The sequence below is a fragment of the Vombatus ursinus genome, unplaced genomic scaffold (assembly GCF_900497805.2).
Source record: "Vombatus ursinus unplaced genomic scaffold, bare-nosed wombat genome assembly UNPS02014813.1, whole genome shotgun sequence".
NCBI lineage: Eukaryota > Metazoa > Chordata > Mammalia > Diprotodontia > Vombatidae > Vombatus > Vombatus ursinus.
Window position 1 is genome coordinate 7257986 of NW_020954591.1, and position 16021 is coordinate 7274006.

A 16021-nucleotide genomic window follows, 5' to 3' on the forward strand; every position below is an offset into this window, starting at 1 on the left:
ACTAAAATTGATTATTTACTTAACAAAACAAACTCAGTTGTTCATATTCCTATTTATTGTTATCTCTAATAAATCATTCTGAAAGACTTAACTAAGGATGAGATTATTTTGCTACTCACCTTCAAAAAGTTTTATTCTACCTTTTTCAATAGTTTTAAAAAAATATTTTCTTGATGACAAACCATAACATTTTGCTTTTATGTTAATAACCAAAATGCAAAAACTTGGCAATCATTCTGATATACATAATATGAATCAGAAAATCATAAAGAGTTTCAGATCCAGGAGCTATAGAAATTATATGTGACAAGACAGGGAAATTAGGGCATAGACATATCTATACAAAACTAGTTTTTATATTTTTTACAGTAATACTGCAATGGTCCTTTCATTTAATTACCTTTATATTTAGTTTCAAAGTCAACTGCATGAAACATACCATATTTAGCCATCATCACCTAATCAATAAATTGAAATATATTCATCATATATGAGATACTGATCATCATTATTTATTTCATGCTGCACATGAAGTATTTAGACTTAGTTCTTGATATTACTTAAAAGCAAAGATATGTGACATGTTGGCATACTTCCAATATTTTCCCTTATGAAAAGGGAAATAAAACAGTACATACCTTCCCAAGTAGCACTGCCAAAGTGGTTTATTTTGAGATGCCAATTCTGAATCCTTTGCTCCAAACATTTTTGCTAGCAGTTTAACAACTTGCAGGCGCTCTTCATTGTCATTGCTCTGGAAAATAAAGATGTGTCAAAAATATATGAAATAACACATTTCATAAATACACCAATATACACATCAGAAACACAAAAAGTTTATATTAGAGTAGGCTACACAATAAATTGAGATAGAGAAGCTAAGCTTACATTTACTAAAGATAAAGAACTATAAAATAAAATAATTGAATTAGGAACAGATTACACCTTCAAAGAGATGATAAAGTGACCAACAAGCAACTTAAAAAAAATTAACATAAGATTGTACACCAAAAACATACTTTTCTACCATATTTAGGTCATTTACTGTATTAACCTCATATTTAAAAGTGATAAAGTATTTGCAATACGTTTCAAAATTGCAAAAAGTTTCAAACTATACGTTATAACTGGAAAAGCTTTTCTCAGTATAAATATTTCCTAATACAACTGTATATTTTAGAAATTATATAGAATACAACTATTGAATATATGATCATAAAAATGATTAGAATAAAAATGTGCCCCTTAAAAATGAATAGCAATCCTGAATCTAGATGATCACAGGATTTCTGTGACATTGAAAAAAAATTTGAGACAAAATTAACCTTAATTAAAAACATAAGTAGATGCCACACTGTATTACTTCAGGGAGGAGATTACCAAGAAATCAAAACAGAAGTAGCACATATAAAAATTTTTTAAAAGATACCAAAGTTACAATTTCAAGAATATCCTGTTTTATGAAGTAATGCTGAAAGTAAAATACTTCAATTCTTTTTTATTTCAATATAATTCTATTACTTGTCAAGTACACAGTTTATTATATTACTTCAATGCTAGGCTATTACTAAGAAATTTAAAAATTGCTAACATTAAATTCATTTAAAAGTTCTTAAAAGTAATAACAAAATAGTCGATTCTATTTTTATTGAAAGCACTGCTGATGAGCTTTGAAAAAAACTTAAAATGATATTTTTCAACCATATCTAGATAACAACAGTGCTAACAAGAACTTCTTTAATATCAATTTCAATAGTATATGTATAAAAATCTTAAGATGTGTATAAATAAAATAGCTTCCTCAAATCTGTTATCCTTTGATTTTGTATAAACCTTTGCAAATTAATTTAAATTAACAGAATATTTCTCCCAAACAACACTGATAGAAGCCTTCTAGAGCCTCACATTTTTACATAAAATTAAATACATTACTTTGCTAAGTGTTCTCAAGCAACATTAAAAAGTATCTCCTCAATGACTGAATGTGAGGTAAATTAAAAGAAAGAAGCCTGGTGATCTAATCCTAGTTCAGCCAAATGTTCCCTCTGTTACCTTGTAAAATTCACTTTACCTCAATGCATTTGTAAAATGAGATTTTAAAATTTGATTTGTAAAATAAGAGTTAGTTAATATTATCTATCCTTCTTGATCTAAGTCTACAATTCTAGTATCATTACAAAAGAGCTCTCCACACCAGTATTTGAAATTAGGATGATCTGATTTCTCCACCTGCCGTTATAGACCTTCACTACAAAACAAGTTCATCACCTTGCTTGTTGTTATCGTTTAAAGAGGACCAATGACATCCGGAGGGTGATGTCTTGACTTTGTTAAGAGCTATTAAGGGGTCATCTGAACTTGTCTTTTTGAGTTGCCATATTTTTCAGAAACACTGGAGGACCCAGAATGTGCAGGAGGCCCTGAATGTGTCAAGAACAAAGCTCCCCCTGAGCTGACATAATTTGTTGTTGTACCCCAAGCTAGACTTCCCCTGTGGCTTTGGGAGGCAAGACAGGCACCAGCCAGTCTGTTCCAGGCTAGGACAATGCTTGTGAAGGTGGGGTCCTTTGAAGATAAGCAGACCCTCCTATCTTCATAGTCTAGCAGTTCCTAAGTGAAAAGAATGCAGTTTTGGCCATCATCTCGTTCCTCCCCTCCCCTTCAGGGAATGGTCTTGTCTTTTTTCCCTTCTTTGCTGCACTGTTGCCTTTCCATGTCACACTTTTTCCTGGTATCCCCTCTTTCCTTGTCCTGTTATTATAAAAATGTAAACTTCTGTAAGGCCTGGGAACTCTTTGCTCCAGCTGTGATTTCCACATGCATGTTCATTCCTTTTGTCATAAACCTAGTTTTCACTTAAGTTTCATGAACGTATGATTTACTGTAAACACCTTGCAAGTGAATTAGATTTAAGTGAGCCAGGGCTATGCAAAGTCTCACTCTCCTCCAGAGTTACTGGAGTCCAATGGCAAGACACAGATCAGGACAACTGGAGATGGTCCTGGATGCAGCAGGAGACCTTGGGCTTTTAAAGCTAAGGTCTTTCCCAGGTTTCAGTTTGAGACAACACCCATTCAGTGATTAAAAGCTAGGTAAGAATGGTGCAAAATGACGGTCTACTTTGCCTTCTCAAGAATCAATCTGGGAGGGGAAAGACATTCAGGGTTTCTGGACAGAACAGAAACAATTGCTATTTACACCCACCCTTAGCCATTAAAACTGAAACAATGAGCAAGTGAGGCTTAGCTGGTTCATCACCTAAAGGCAGGCTGGTAGTGTAGTGATTTAGTCCTGAGCCTGGAGTCAGGAAGACCTAGGTTCAAATCCTGTATCAGAAACCTATCTAATGGCTGCAACCCAAGGCAAGTCACTGTCTGCCTCAGTTTCCTCAACTATAAAAAAGGAGATAATACTTACCTCACAGGGTTGTTGGGGAGGATCAAAGAAGATATTTATAAAGCATTTAGCATAGCCAAATTAGTACTTTAGAAACTTAGAACTACTGAAAGTTAGGGGATAAGTATTTATTATTTCTTGGCCTTAGAATCTTGAAATCATATATTATCTTGTCTTTTTGAGATCAGAACTACAGTAAGCACAGAGTTCTAAATTATCTTTTTCCAATTTTTTTAAGTTTAGGCATAGATATCTAGTTAAGTTTCCCAACGTTAGAGATTTTTAACTTGCATACCTACCCCAATATCTCATTTGCAAATGACATTTAGACAGAACAAAGGGGGAAAGCCCTAAACACACACAAAGCAAATGTCCGCTTTGCCACAATTCTAGATGTAATCGATGGAGAGAAGTAAAGCATATTGCAGTCTTCCAAGCAAATACTCAGCACTTGAAATTTATATGAAGAAACCACTGGGCAACTTTTTAAAAATTATTTTGTTAAATTGAGTTTTAAAATGTTCATAGGAGAAAAAAAAAAGTTTAGCCTTTACAAAATCTCCAGCGAGAAGCCAGGTTGGAAAAAAAGATTCTTGAGAAATATTTACTAGTGGTTATAAAACCAGCATTAATACAGAGACTTTTATTGTTATTTTAACTAGCTTTGTAAAACATCCATTTGTTAGTCTGATAAAGCATTAGATCTATAAATTAACTTTGGCAGTTTTGTCATTTTTAATATATTGTCATGAGCTATGAATGCTGAACATTCCTCTCCCTATTTAAATTGTTCTTCATTTCTTTAAAGAATATTTTGCAACTAAACCTATGCTGAATCAGTTTTGGTAGACTGACTCTCACATATCTTATGTATTGTGTAGTTGTTTGTCTCGATTAATTTCTTTACAGATTCTCTAGAATTTTCTAAGCAAACCATCATATCATCTTCAAACAGGGATAGGGAAATGACTAAAGAAATCATGGAGCAACAAACAGGACGAATACAGAAAACCCTGGAGTTTAGATGAACTGATGCAATCTGAAGGAAGCAAAACCAGGAAAAAAATATATACAACAACTATAAGAATATAAATAGGAATAATATCCACCCCTAAATAATCTAAACTGTATGTAGCAAAATTAGAAATAACAAGCTTGGCCCCAAAAAAGAGAGATGACAAGATATACAGTTTCCCACTCCTTTGCAGTGATCAAGATCCTTGGGCATGAAACATTGCTTATAAGATTTTACTGATGTATTGATGAGCTTTACTGAAATTATTCTTCTCTTCTTCTCTTTCTAAAAACAAAAAATAGGCTATGTTATAGGAGATGGTTTTCTGGCAGGGGGTGGGAAGGAAAAAATCTACATGGGAAATCTAGGCTATACAAAAACCAAATATGTTACTAAGATTCTATTTTTTATTTTTAAAGAAGAGAGTTGAAGAGTGGTAGAAAGACTTGGGTTCATGCCTACTTCTGACTCATATTAGATAAATTAATTACTCCAGGCAAATTACTTAACCCCATAGTGACCTGGTCAATTCTCTATGACTACAAACTGGAGAAAAGTAATCTATTTATATTGCTAAAGAAAATTTCTTCACCAAGAGTTCCCTACACCAATAAAACTGTAGGTCCTGACAAAAAAAAAAGAGTTAAGAGAAATGAATGACTATAAATTAGATTGCCAAGTTGAACACTCCTGTAATTCTGAGTCTCATGAGAGAAAGGACTATGTCACATCTCTTCCAGTTGCTAACAGGATGCTATGCACACAAAAAGTATTTAATAAATGTTTGATATGGTTCATTTTTTTTAAAAAAATAGGAGAATCACACTGAGGACAAAGAACAGTAGACCCTAAAAATATTTTACTTTTTCTACCAGGAAGAAAACAGGCAGAAATTTTATGAAGGAAAATGAATCTCTTTCTGACAAGATTCCATATAGAAAAAAAGTTCTGCAGCTATTCTGAAAACACAACAGAAGAACATGCCAGAATAGCAGCGAGGTGGCCTCAGTGAATAGAGAACTGGGCCCCCGAGTCAGGAAGATCTGAATTCAAATTCTGTCTCAGATACTTACTAGCTAGCTCTGTGACCTTGGGCAAGTTGCTTAATTTAAATTAACTTAAGTTTGTCTCAGTTTCCTCAACTGTAAAATAAGGAACATAACAGGACCTAACACCCAGAGTTATTATAACAAGGATCAAAGGAATCCTACCATGTAACAAAGAAAAACATTTAAACAAAACAACTGACAATCAATTCTGGGAACATGAGCATTATTTGGCTCCTTGTAGACTTGTTCCTCTCTACCAAGAGGAAGAAAGTATATTTCACCATCTGTCCTCTGAAACTAATATCAGTTATTCAATTCAACTAACTTTATTAATCAATAGCCATTTATTAAGAATTTAAGATGTGCAACTATGCCAGGTTCTGGGGAAATAAAGACACAAATTAAGCAGCTATTGAATTCAAGGAGTTTACTGTCTGCAGGAGGGATAAACTATGTGCATAAAAAGTACATGTTATTTCAGGAAGAAAAGAGCACTAACCACTAGGAGATATAAATAAGTACATGAAAAGTAATGAGGAGAAAGACAGTACTGACAACTAAGGAGCAGAAGGTATATCTGAAGAGGCCTCTAGTAGGAGGCAACAATTAAGGGGTGAGGTAAAGGAAGCTAGGGATTCCACAAGTCTCCAGCTGGGAAGGAAGTATATTCCAAAAGCAGGGAAACGAATATCTATGCAAAGGCACATGGGGATGTGATGAGAAATGATATAAAATAAAATCCTAACCAGAAAGTTAAGTGGAAGACTTACTGTGGGGAGCTTTCTCCATCTATCATGGTGGCATTAAACTTATTTTGAATGCCTTTTATTACTCTCTTCAATTACATTATTTTAACCATGATATATATTATCTTGGAAATATACTCTCTAATTTGTATCAGTTCAGATATGCATTTGACTTTCTCTGAATTTCTCAGGTTTCTTATGGTACAATCATATTTCATTATATTCGTATACTATAATTTGTTTAGCTATTCCTCAACTAATGAATACCTATTTTTCCCAGTATTTTATTATTAAAAAAAAGTAATACTATTAATATTTTGTTACATGTGGGACTTTTCTCCTGCCTCTAACCTACTTATACTTTTCCATCATCCTTATGTTGACCTACAACTTTAATTATTTGGACACTATGACATTTGATGACTTAGATATACATTCCTCTATTTAACCATAACCTTGTATACTTCATCTCTCCTGATACCTTGCCCCTCCTAAATGAAGTCTCCATCCCTTCTGCAGCCTTCATGCAATCCCATCCTGCTTTCCTAGATCATCACCCATACATGGACCTTATTTTCTTTCAATAAAAATCCTTACTCAATTCTTAACTTTAGATTGTCATCTAATTTCAAATTCTCTACTCTTTTGTTCTGTCACTGATTACCCCTTTCCAAAATAAAACCCTGAAATACTCCTACCACTTACCTTCTCTATTCCTATTTAGATGAGACTGAACACAACTGGAAGAAGTCAACTAACTGGGTTGACATGGCTCACAACAAATTTATGTTATGTAAGTTCAACTGGACCGTCACTGCTGTCCATTAATTCTTTATTCCAGAGACTGATTCTCTAACACCTCAAGATGAAGAAGTTTGTTTTGCTTGTGAATATTCCCTTCCTGATAGTATTCTCTTCTTAAGCCTTTCTCCTTCCCCACTTTAGTGGTTTCCTTGTTAAATCTGATATTATCTCCTTACTAAATTGTGTGTGGTGAATGTTCCTTTGCCTATTTCTTTCTTCTTTTTTTTTTTTTTTTGGTGAGGCAATCGGGGTTAAGTGATTTGCCCAAGGTCACATAGCTAGTACGTGTCAAGTGTTTGGTCTGAGGCTGGATTTGAACTCAGGTCCTCCTGACTTCAGGGCCGGTGCTCTATCCACTGCGCCACCTAGCTGCCCTTCCTTTGCCCATTTCACATGAGTGATGTTCATATGATGACCACTTACCCTACCTTTCTTCAGTGTTTGCATACCGTTATACCCCAATTCTAAGAAATTATGTAACTCCTTCCAATTACTCAAAAAAAACTTACATTTTTATACGTTTCTCTGGACTCTGATGTTTGTATTTAAAAGTTTCTCTTCAACTCTATAGTCTTCATCAGAAATTAGTCAAAGTACTCTACTATAGCAAAAATTTGTTTTTCCCTGTTAGATTATATGTAGCTTTGTAGGGTAAATTATTTTTGACACTTATAGTAGAAGGGGTCAGGTCTTTTACAATCCTACTGTAGTTCCTTGGTTCTTGAACTATTTCTTTCTGGATGCTTGCAGGATTTCTCTTTGACATGGGAGTTCTGAAGTGGGGCTATGACATTCCTAGAAGTTTCCTTTGGCATTGCCTTTCAAAAAGTGATCAGTAGATTGTTTCTGTCTTTATTTTGCCCTCTGATTTTAATAGTTCTAGGCAATTTTCACTTAATTTATTTGGAAAGTGTCCAATTTTTTGTTTGAGGGATAAGGAAGGATATTCATGGAGTTGTGACTCTCAAATTTTCCCTCCTTGGTCTGTTTTCTAGATCAGTCATTGTTTATATCAGACCTTTTACTTCATTCTATTTTTTTTTTTAATTTTTCAATTTGGTCTAAATAATTCTTACTGTCTCAAAGTCATTGATTTATTTGGTCTAGTCTAGTTTTCAGGAATCCATTTCTTAGATGTTTACTACTTTGTCTTCTAAGCTACTTTTTCTCCTTCTTATATTTTTGCCTACATTTTCCCAACTCCAACTCACTTTTTTTTTTTTAAGTGAGGCAATTGGGGTTAAGTGACTTGCCCAGAGTCACACAGCTAGTGAGTATTATGTGTCTGAGGCCCGATTTGAACTCAGGTCCTCCTGACTCCAGGGCCAATGCTCTATCCATTGCGCCACCTAGCTGCCCCTCCAACTCACTTCTTAAGCCCTTCCATTTGCCAAGAAGTCACTGAAACTGTTCTCTCCAAGTTTGCCAGTGTGTGCTTTTTGGATAAATCTAACGCCCTTTTTTACAATTCTGGTCTTACTTGACCTCCCTGTAGGATCCAACACTGTTGAAGATTCTTCCCTCCATTCCTTGTCCATGGGGAAAAGATAAGAAAGTACTAGTTTTCTTTCAATAGAGAGCAGAGATATTAATGAGGTACAAAATGTCGCAATCACTTTTAGATGTAACCACTACATGCGTTTGTTTTTGTTTAACTTTGTTTCTTACAAAGAAAGGCTCATGAAATTGTTGTTTTGTGGTTGGACTTGGTGTTGGGGGGGGAGAGAGTAATATCTAGCAATGTGTTTTGTTTATTTTAAGTCATCTAAAAACATTTTTAATGCAATTTTCATCAGATATTTGTTATATGGTTCAAGTCTAAAGAAAAAAGTATTTTGTATTAGGACATATTTTTAAAATACAAAAACTTAAAAAGGCCAAAAAATATTATTTTAACTAACTCAAATATGATTTTTAGAATGCAGTTACCTTTAGTTTAAATTCAAGCTGTGGTAAAACAGATAGCAACAAATGACTGTCGATATTGTAGAGTTCCAGTATTAAGTCAAAGACATGCTCTGATAGATCACTGATAGATGTCTTTCCAAGCATAAGAACCTGATTAAAGAACTTGAAAGAAAATAAAATACTGTCAGCATCACAAACACCAAAAAAAAAAAAATACATTTTCTATTTTACTACAAAATCATATTTTATTATTTCATAATAAACTATTATACAAAATTCATAAGTACTTACAGGGTTTCCAAACACTTGCTGAACAAGGGTCTATAGATGACTAAGATTTTTCACCAAGGCCTACACACAGATGTGGTCATGTGGATATTTACATAAAATGTCTATGTAATTTGTGTATATATATTTATCAACAATCCATTCCCATGTTATTTCTTTACCCGTACTCCCTCTTCTATATGCTAATAAGCAAACTGATGTACTTTCTATTTACTATGCAGACAAACCTAAATTGATATCTCTATTGCCTTTACTCAGGATATTCCTAATGCCTGGAATACCCTCCCATATATTTATTCATCCTTTCGAATCCAAGTGAAATGTCACCTCTGCTAGGAAATTTTCCCTGATACCATCTAAACTCACCAAGTACTCTATATCTTCTTTGCTTTTTGTTATTTTATATTATTTCAGTGTATATACCATCTCCCTCAAAAGAAAAACTGAAAATTTTACTTCAAATGAACTTGGGCTATATTTAATTCCTAGGCTTCAAAAGATGTATGACTAGGAAGAAGTTGTACAACTCAGCTTTCCTTGCAACTACTACAACAAAGATCTAAGAAGAATCTTTGTCAGACCTTGTCAAGACTACAAAATCAAAAGAGAAACCATGGTGGGTCATTTTTCTAGCCCATGATGACAAATTGTGACCAGTGCTAAAACTATCCAACAAAGGTAGACCAGTAGCTCCGTCACTCTGATCTCTCCTTCTACCTCTTGTCTCTCTGCCCACATGCAGTCTTCTAGCTAACAGGACTTGAGGTCAGTAATTGTCTAAAAGAATTCTACTCAAGTCTGCACTTGACCCAAATCAGGCTCTGGAGCCTACAAAGTTTAGTCCAGGAAGGCATCACCCTAAATCAGAGTGTTTAGATTCCACCAAATATTTGAAGCTCCCTAGTCTGAGCTATCCCTCTGATTCCTGAAGGATCCAAGTCTCAATACACAGAGAACACCATGACAGACTAGAACCATCCCAGGCCTCAGCATTCCTTCCAAAAGTCCACAGAGCTTGGCTCTAACACAAAATTCCAATTCAGAAAATAAGACTATGAGGATGAATAAATAAAAACAAAAACACACAAACAAAAAGCCTCCTATGAAAAAAGTTATTAGATACCAAGGATACCAAAGACACAAACTCAAAAGAGAATGACTCCAAAACATTAAAAAGCAAAGCCTCAAAGAAAAACACAGCCTGGCCAAAGAGTATTCTAAAATTCCTATAAAATCAAAAATTTTAAAAAATGAGTTTGTAAATTAAATAAGAAGACTAGAGGAAAGAACTGGAAAAGAAATGAAAGTTATGGAGGAGATAACTGAAAGGAGAATTAACAGCTTAGTACAAGAGTTACAAAATCTACCCTAATTAACAGAACAAAGTCAGTTGTATTATTGCACGTTTCAAAAATGCAAATTTGTTCTAACACAACTGATATAATTGGGGAACAACGTGAGCAGACTCAAATTCCAAGTTTACTTCTTTTTGATTTTTTTCTACAAGAAACATCAAGAATGTAGAATACCGCACCACACTTCAAAATTAATTCACAAGCTTTAACCCTTCTGCTGCCCACTTTCACAAGTAAATCTTAGATCTTTAACAAGGTAAAACGTCATTTCTTATATATATTTTAATGTAGTAGGAACTATGAAAGGATACCATCCTCACACCAACTACCGTTCTCTTCTCTTCCCTTTGGGCCATGGCCTCTGGGGGAGTTGTGGCCTGCCCAACTTCTTGCTTGCATAGCTGTCTAGGGTATAGTCTGAGCAGCAGTCCAAGGCCAAGTATTTAAGTATTTCTTAACCATTTAATATGTATAAAAATATGCTGCCATTCCTATTAGGTTTCTAGCTTTTTTTAAAAGGTGTTACTGACAAAGTTTTTGAAGCTTTCTGTGCCAACCCAATTTTCCCCATATGCTCTGTGACTCTGAATACCATAGTGCTTTTCGGGAAAAAATGTCAAGGTCTAGCAAAACAGCTGTGTTTGAAATTAGAATTGCTCCCTTCTCAGCAACGCAAGGATCTCCAAAAGTCTCGTGATGGAAAATGCTATCCACATCCAGAAAAAGAACTATGGAGTTTGAAAGCAGATCGAAGCATACTATTTGCTCTTTTTTTTCCTTCTGTTTTGTTTTGTTTCCTCTTTCCTGTGGTTCCTCCTATTGGTTCTAATCCTTCCTTACAACATGACTAATGTGAAAATATGTTTAACAGAAATTTGTATGTAAAGCCTATATAAGACTGTACGCCATCTTGGGAAAGGAGGAGGAGAAAAATTTAAAACTCAAAAGCGCACGGAAGTGATTACTGAAAACTAAAAATAAATTAAGAAAAAAATTGAAGAAAAAAAAGAAAATTAGAATTGCCTCCATGAGACAAGAAATATTGAAACAAAGTCAAAAGACTAAAAAAAATTGGAATTGTTTTGTAAAACAGACAACTTCTAATTTGCCTTTTATGTAAATCCAGATTTTCCTACATTGGAAGGGGTTATTTAAAATAATAACTTCTACATTACACTATCAAAATTGTAAATATTAACCAAAAGACTACATGGAAAGAAGGTTTGGGGTTTTTTTTTTTAAGTGAAGAACAGAATTTGGAGCTCAAAATATTTTTTAAATAAATGCTAAAAAATAATTTTTTTTAGAGAAGGAAAAAAATTACAAATGTTCACCTGAATTTTCATAACACCATCTTTTCTTGATCCTTTTCCTCCTGACTACTTCTCATGTTCCTTCAATGGATTAATATCCTATCTTCCTCCATTATATGTGGTCATTCTTCAAGGTTCAATCCCAAGCCCTCTTCTCTATACTTTTTCTTTTGGTGACTATTTCAATTAGCCTAACTTCAATGATCATCTCTATAGACAACTTCGATATGTATGTATGCACAAACCTAACATCCCTCCTGAGACTCTAGGCCCATTTTGCCTGCTGGACCCCAAAAGGCATCACAAACTCAGTATGTCCAAAACAGAAATTATATTTCCCTTAAATCCATTCTCTATTTCTGCAGACAGCACTACCATCCTTCCAATAACTGAAATTCACAATCATGGATCTTCCATTTCCCTTGAATTACATGTCCCATGAGGACAGCCAAGTGGCAAAATGGATAGAGCGCTGGGCTTGGAAATCAGAAGATTCATCTTCGTGAGTTCAAATATGGCCTCAGATGCTTACTAGCTGCGTGACCCTGGGCAAGTCACTTCGCTCTGTTTGACTTAGTTCCTCATCTGTAAAATGGGCTAGAGAGGGAAATGGCAAACCATTCCACTATCTCTGCCAAGAAAACCCCAAAATTGGGTCATGAAGAGTCGGACATGACTAAACAATAACAACAACACGTGTCCCTTGAGTTGGCCAGTAAGTATGAATTATTAGAAAAATTCTAAAACATGTTATTAAAGAGATAACCAGAAAACATTTGAGAAAGGGAGCAATGATCATGATTGCATAGCTTGACTATGGAAGACTAGCTTTCTTTTTTGAAAGTTATTCATTAGCAGATCAGGGAAATATGGTAAATACAATATTTTAGCGAAGTGTTAAATAAAGTAACTCACACAATTCTTGGAGAAAAGACGGAGAGCTATGAACTAGATAAGAATACAATTAAATAAATTTAGAAATGGTTAAATGACTTGACTCAAAGAGTAGTCATTACTGGTTCCATGTCAACTTGGAAGGAGATCTTGAGTGAAATTGCTCTGCTTGGCCCTGTACTGTTTAACCTTTTTATCAATGACTTGGAGATAGCAGCTAGAAACGACCTTGGAAATTATCTGCTCCTTTACTTTATGGGAAACTGAGACTTAGGAAGAGTGTGAGTCGCCTCAGCTCAAATACCTCCTAAGTATTAGAGCTAGGATTCAAACTCTATTCTCCCAACTTCCAGACTAGCACTTTTCCACTGTGCAATGTTATCTCATCTCATCCCTACTTGGCTATAACACAAATGTTGTTTTCCTCATCTGAGTACAGCTGAGTAATAACAGATGCACTGTCTACCTCACAAGGTGTTATGAGATAATGGATGTAAAGTGTTTCATAAACATATAGTGCTATGGGATATCAGTTATCATTATTACCTTACTTTGGATTATAAAGAGAGGTGATGATGAATAGCACCGGACTTGGAACAGAGAAGACTTGAATTCAAATCTTGCCTCAAACAATTACTAGCTGCATGGCTATAGACAGATTACCTAATCTCTCTGAGCCCCAGGCAACTCTCTAAGATCATCTACAAAGTTATGGATGGGCTATAATCTACCTCAATCAAGGAAATAAGAGATCCCTGACATAACATACTACAGTTATTTGTGTATTCCTGCAATGCAAGTATATAAACTCCTTAAAGCCAAGGACTGTGTCTATCTTTATGTTCCCTGCATAACTTAAAAACAGTACTTTGTATATGTTGTTGTTGTTTAGTCATTTCAGTCACGTCCAGCTCTTTCTTTGTGATCCCTTTGGGGTTTTCTTGGCAAAGATACTGGGGTGGTTTGTCATTAGCTTCTCCAGTTCATTTTACAGATGAGGAAATGGAGGGAGTCAAGGTTAAGTGATTTTCCCAGGGTCACATAGCCAATAAATACCTGAGGCTGGATTTGAACTCAGGAAGATGAGTCTTCCTGATTCCAGGCCCAGTACTCTAACCACTGTACCACCTAACTGCCCTACTTTGTACATAACAGACACTCAGTATGTACGAATGGCATGCTTATCAAATGTGCAGATACAAAACTAAGGCTAAGTGTGGAATAACATATTGAATGATAGAGTATGGATCCAAATATCTTAACAGGGCTGAATCTCCTAAGATGAAATTTGATAAAAGATAAATACAACATTTTAAACCTGGGTTCAAAAATTAGGTTCAAAAAAATAAATTTCACAAGTTCAAAATGGGGTTAAAAAAAGGTAAAGAGTGATGAGATAATACTTTATGAGGATCAGCTGAAGGAAGTAGGAATATTTAGCCCAGAGAAGGAAAAAACTCAGTGGAACACGAGATAATCAGTCTTTAAGTACTGAAAAGGCTCTCGCATGGAAAAGAGAATAGACTTAATCCGTTTGGCCCCAGAGGGCAGAACTCCAACTTGAAAAAAGGCAAATTTTGGCTTAAAGTGAAGAATAACTTCCTGACAATGAGAACTATGACAAAGTGGAATGGCCAGCTTTTGAAAGTAGTATACTCCCTAAATTAAAAACATTCATGCAAAGGTCCCTTAGGGGACCACTTTTGGGTATTTTATTAGGACTTTTTTTAGGTATGAAGCGAGCTAGATAATTCAAGTCCATGCCATGTGTTTTTCCATATATCTCCAACAGTACTCTGACCTCTGGGGTAAAATAAAAAACCTTCTGTAGGCACTTAAAGTCCTCCACAAAATGGCTTATACCTACCTTTGCAGTTTATTTCATTCTACTCTCATCACAAACCTTTCATTTTAGTCAAACTAGCATGTTTCCCGTACATAACATTCTACTGAACATCTCTTTTACCTTTGCACAAGAGTCATCCGGAGCCATCTCCAGTAGTCCTGATCTATATCTTGCCACTGGGCCCAGATGGCTCCGGAGAAGAAAGTGAGGCTAGTGACTCTGCACTGCCCTCCTCTCATCCAATCCACTTCCAAGTCATGACATCACCTTCCTGATGCCATGGTCCTCTTCAAGAATGAAGGACAAACAACAACGATAACAATAGCACATGAGTACTCCAATATTTGGAATACACAGACTTTCTATCTCAAAGAATTCCTAGTCTCTTTCACACACTTCAACTCAGGTACCACCTCCTATACAAAGCTGCCTCTTACATTCCTGCACCCATTTTGAGCACTCTCTTTCAAAAGTACTTTGTATTACTTTGTCTTTATTTACTTAGTGGTTATAACCACTAAGGAGAATATAAATTCTTTGAGGCCAGAAACTGCTACACAGTACTTTGCACAAAGTAAGCATCTTAATAATGTTTGCTAATTAACTCTAATTCTCACTAAGGAAAAAAAAGTATACACAAATCATCAAAATCATCAGTAATATTAGGAACAAGGTAATATATCATATTGAAAAAGTAAAACCGAATAATTATTTCTTTAAATAGGGAACAAAAAGAAATATGTAATTTCAGTACAGTATATGTTGTTTATTAAAATTTCAATACTTCTACCTACATTAACTAACAACAAATTATACTCAGGACTTACATTGGTAATATAGGGTTCAATAGCTTGAGCTGTCCTCTTCAATAAAGCCTTGGCCAGGTCATATGCTTGTTTGTTTAAATTCTGAAAAATACAAATGTAACAAACACCTCTAATTATTTAACACACAAAACTAATAAAGAAGTTCAGTTGTTTTTCAGTCATGTCCAACTCTTTGTAACCCTATTTGGGGTTTTCTTAGCAAAGATACTAGAGTAGTTTGCCATTTCCATCTCCAACTCATTTTACAGATGAGGAACTGAGGCAAACAAGATGAAGTGACTTGCCCAGGGTCACACAGCCAGTGTCTGAAGCCTGATTTCAATTCATAAAGAGTCTTCCTGATTATAAGCCCAGTGCTTTATCCACTGTACCACCTAGCTGCCCATGTGTAGATCAGAGGGTTGAATTTAATTGCTGACCTAAAATTTACAAAACAAAAATATTAAGATAAGTTTACTTCAAAGAAAAAGACAAAGTAACATACTTTGTGACACTTCTCTACCACTGTACTTTTGTGCCAAGCTCCTTGAGAGACAGGACTCTTGTCTTCCTACCCCCAGCATTTATCACATTGTCATGC

General features: G+C 34.9%; 1 protein-coding gene across 2 annotated transcripts in view; it reads right to left on the bottom strand.

Annotated features, from left to right (window-relative positions):
• Nucleotides 1-16021, bottom strand: part of PDS5B (PDS5 cohesin associated factor B) — a 153517-nt gene that overhangs the window by 120679 nt on the left and 16817 nt on the right. For both annotated transcript variants that reach the window (XM_027835114.1, XM_027835113.1), the window contains exons 7-9: nucleotides 15442-15522; nucleotides 8940-9080; nucleotides 639-754 (exon numbers count right to left, since the gene is read on the bottom strand). In XM_027835114.1, the coding sequence (XP_027690915.1) occupies nucleotides 639-754; nucleotides 8940-9080; nucleotides 15442-15522 (338 nt within the window). The remainder of the gene's footprint in view (nucleotides 1-638; nucleotides 755-8939; nucleotides 9081-15441; nucleotides 15523-16021) is intronic.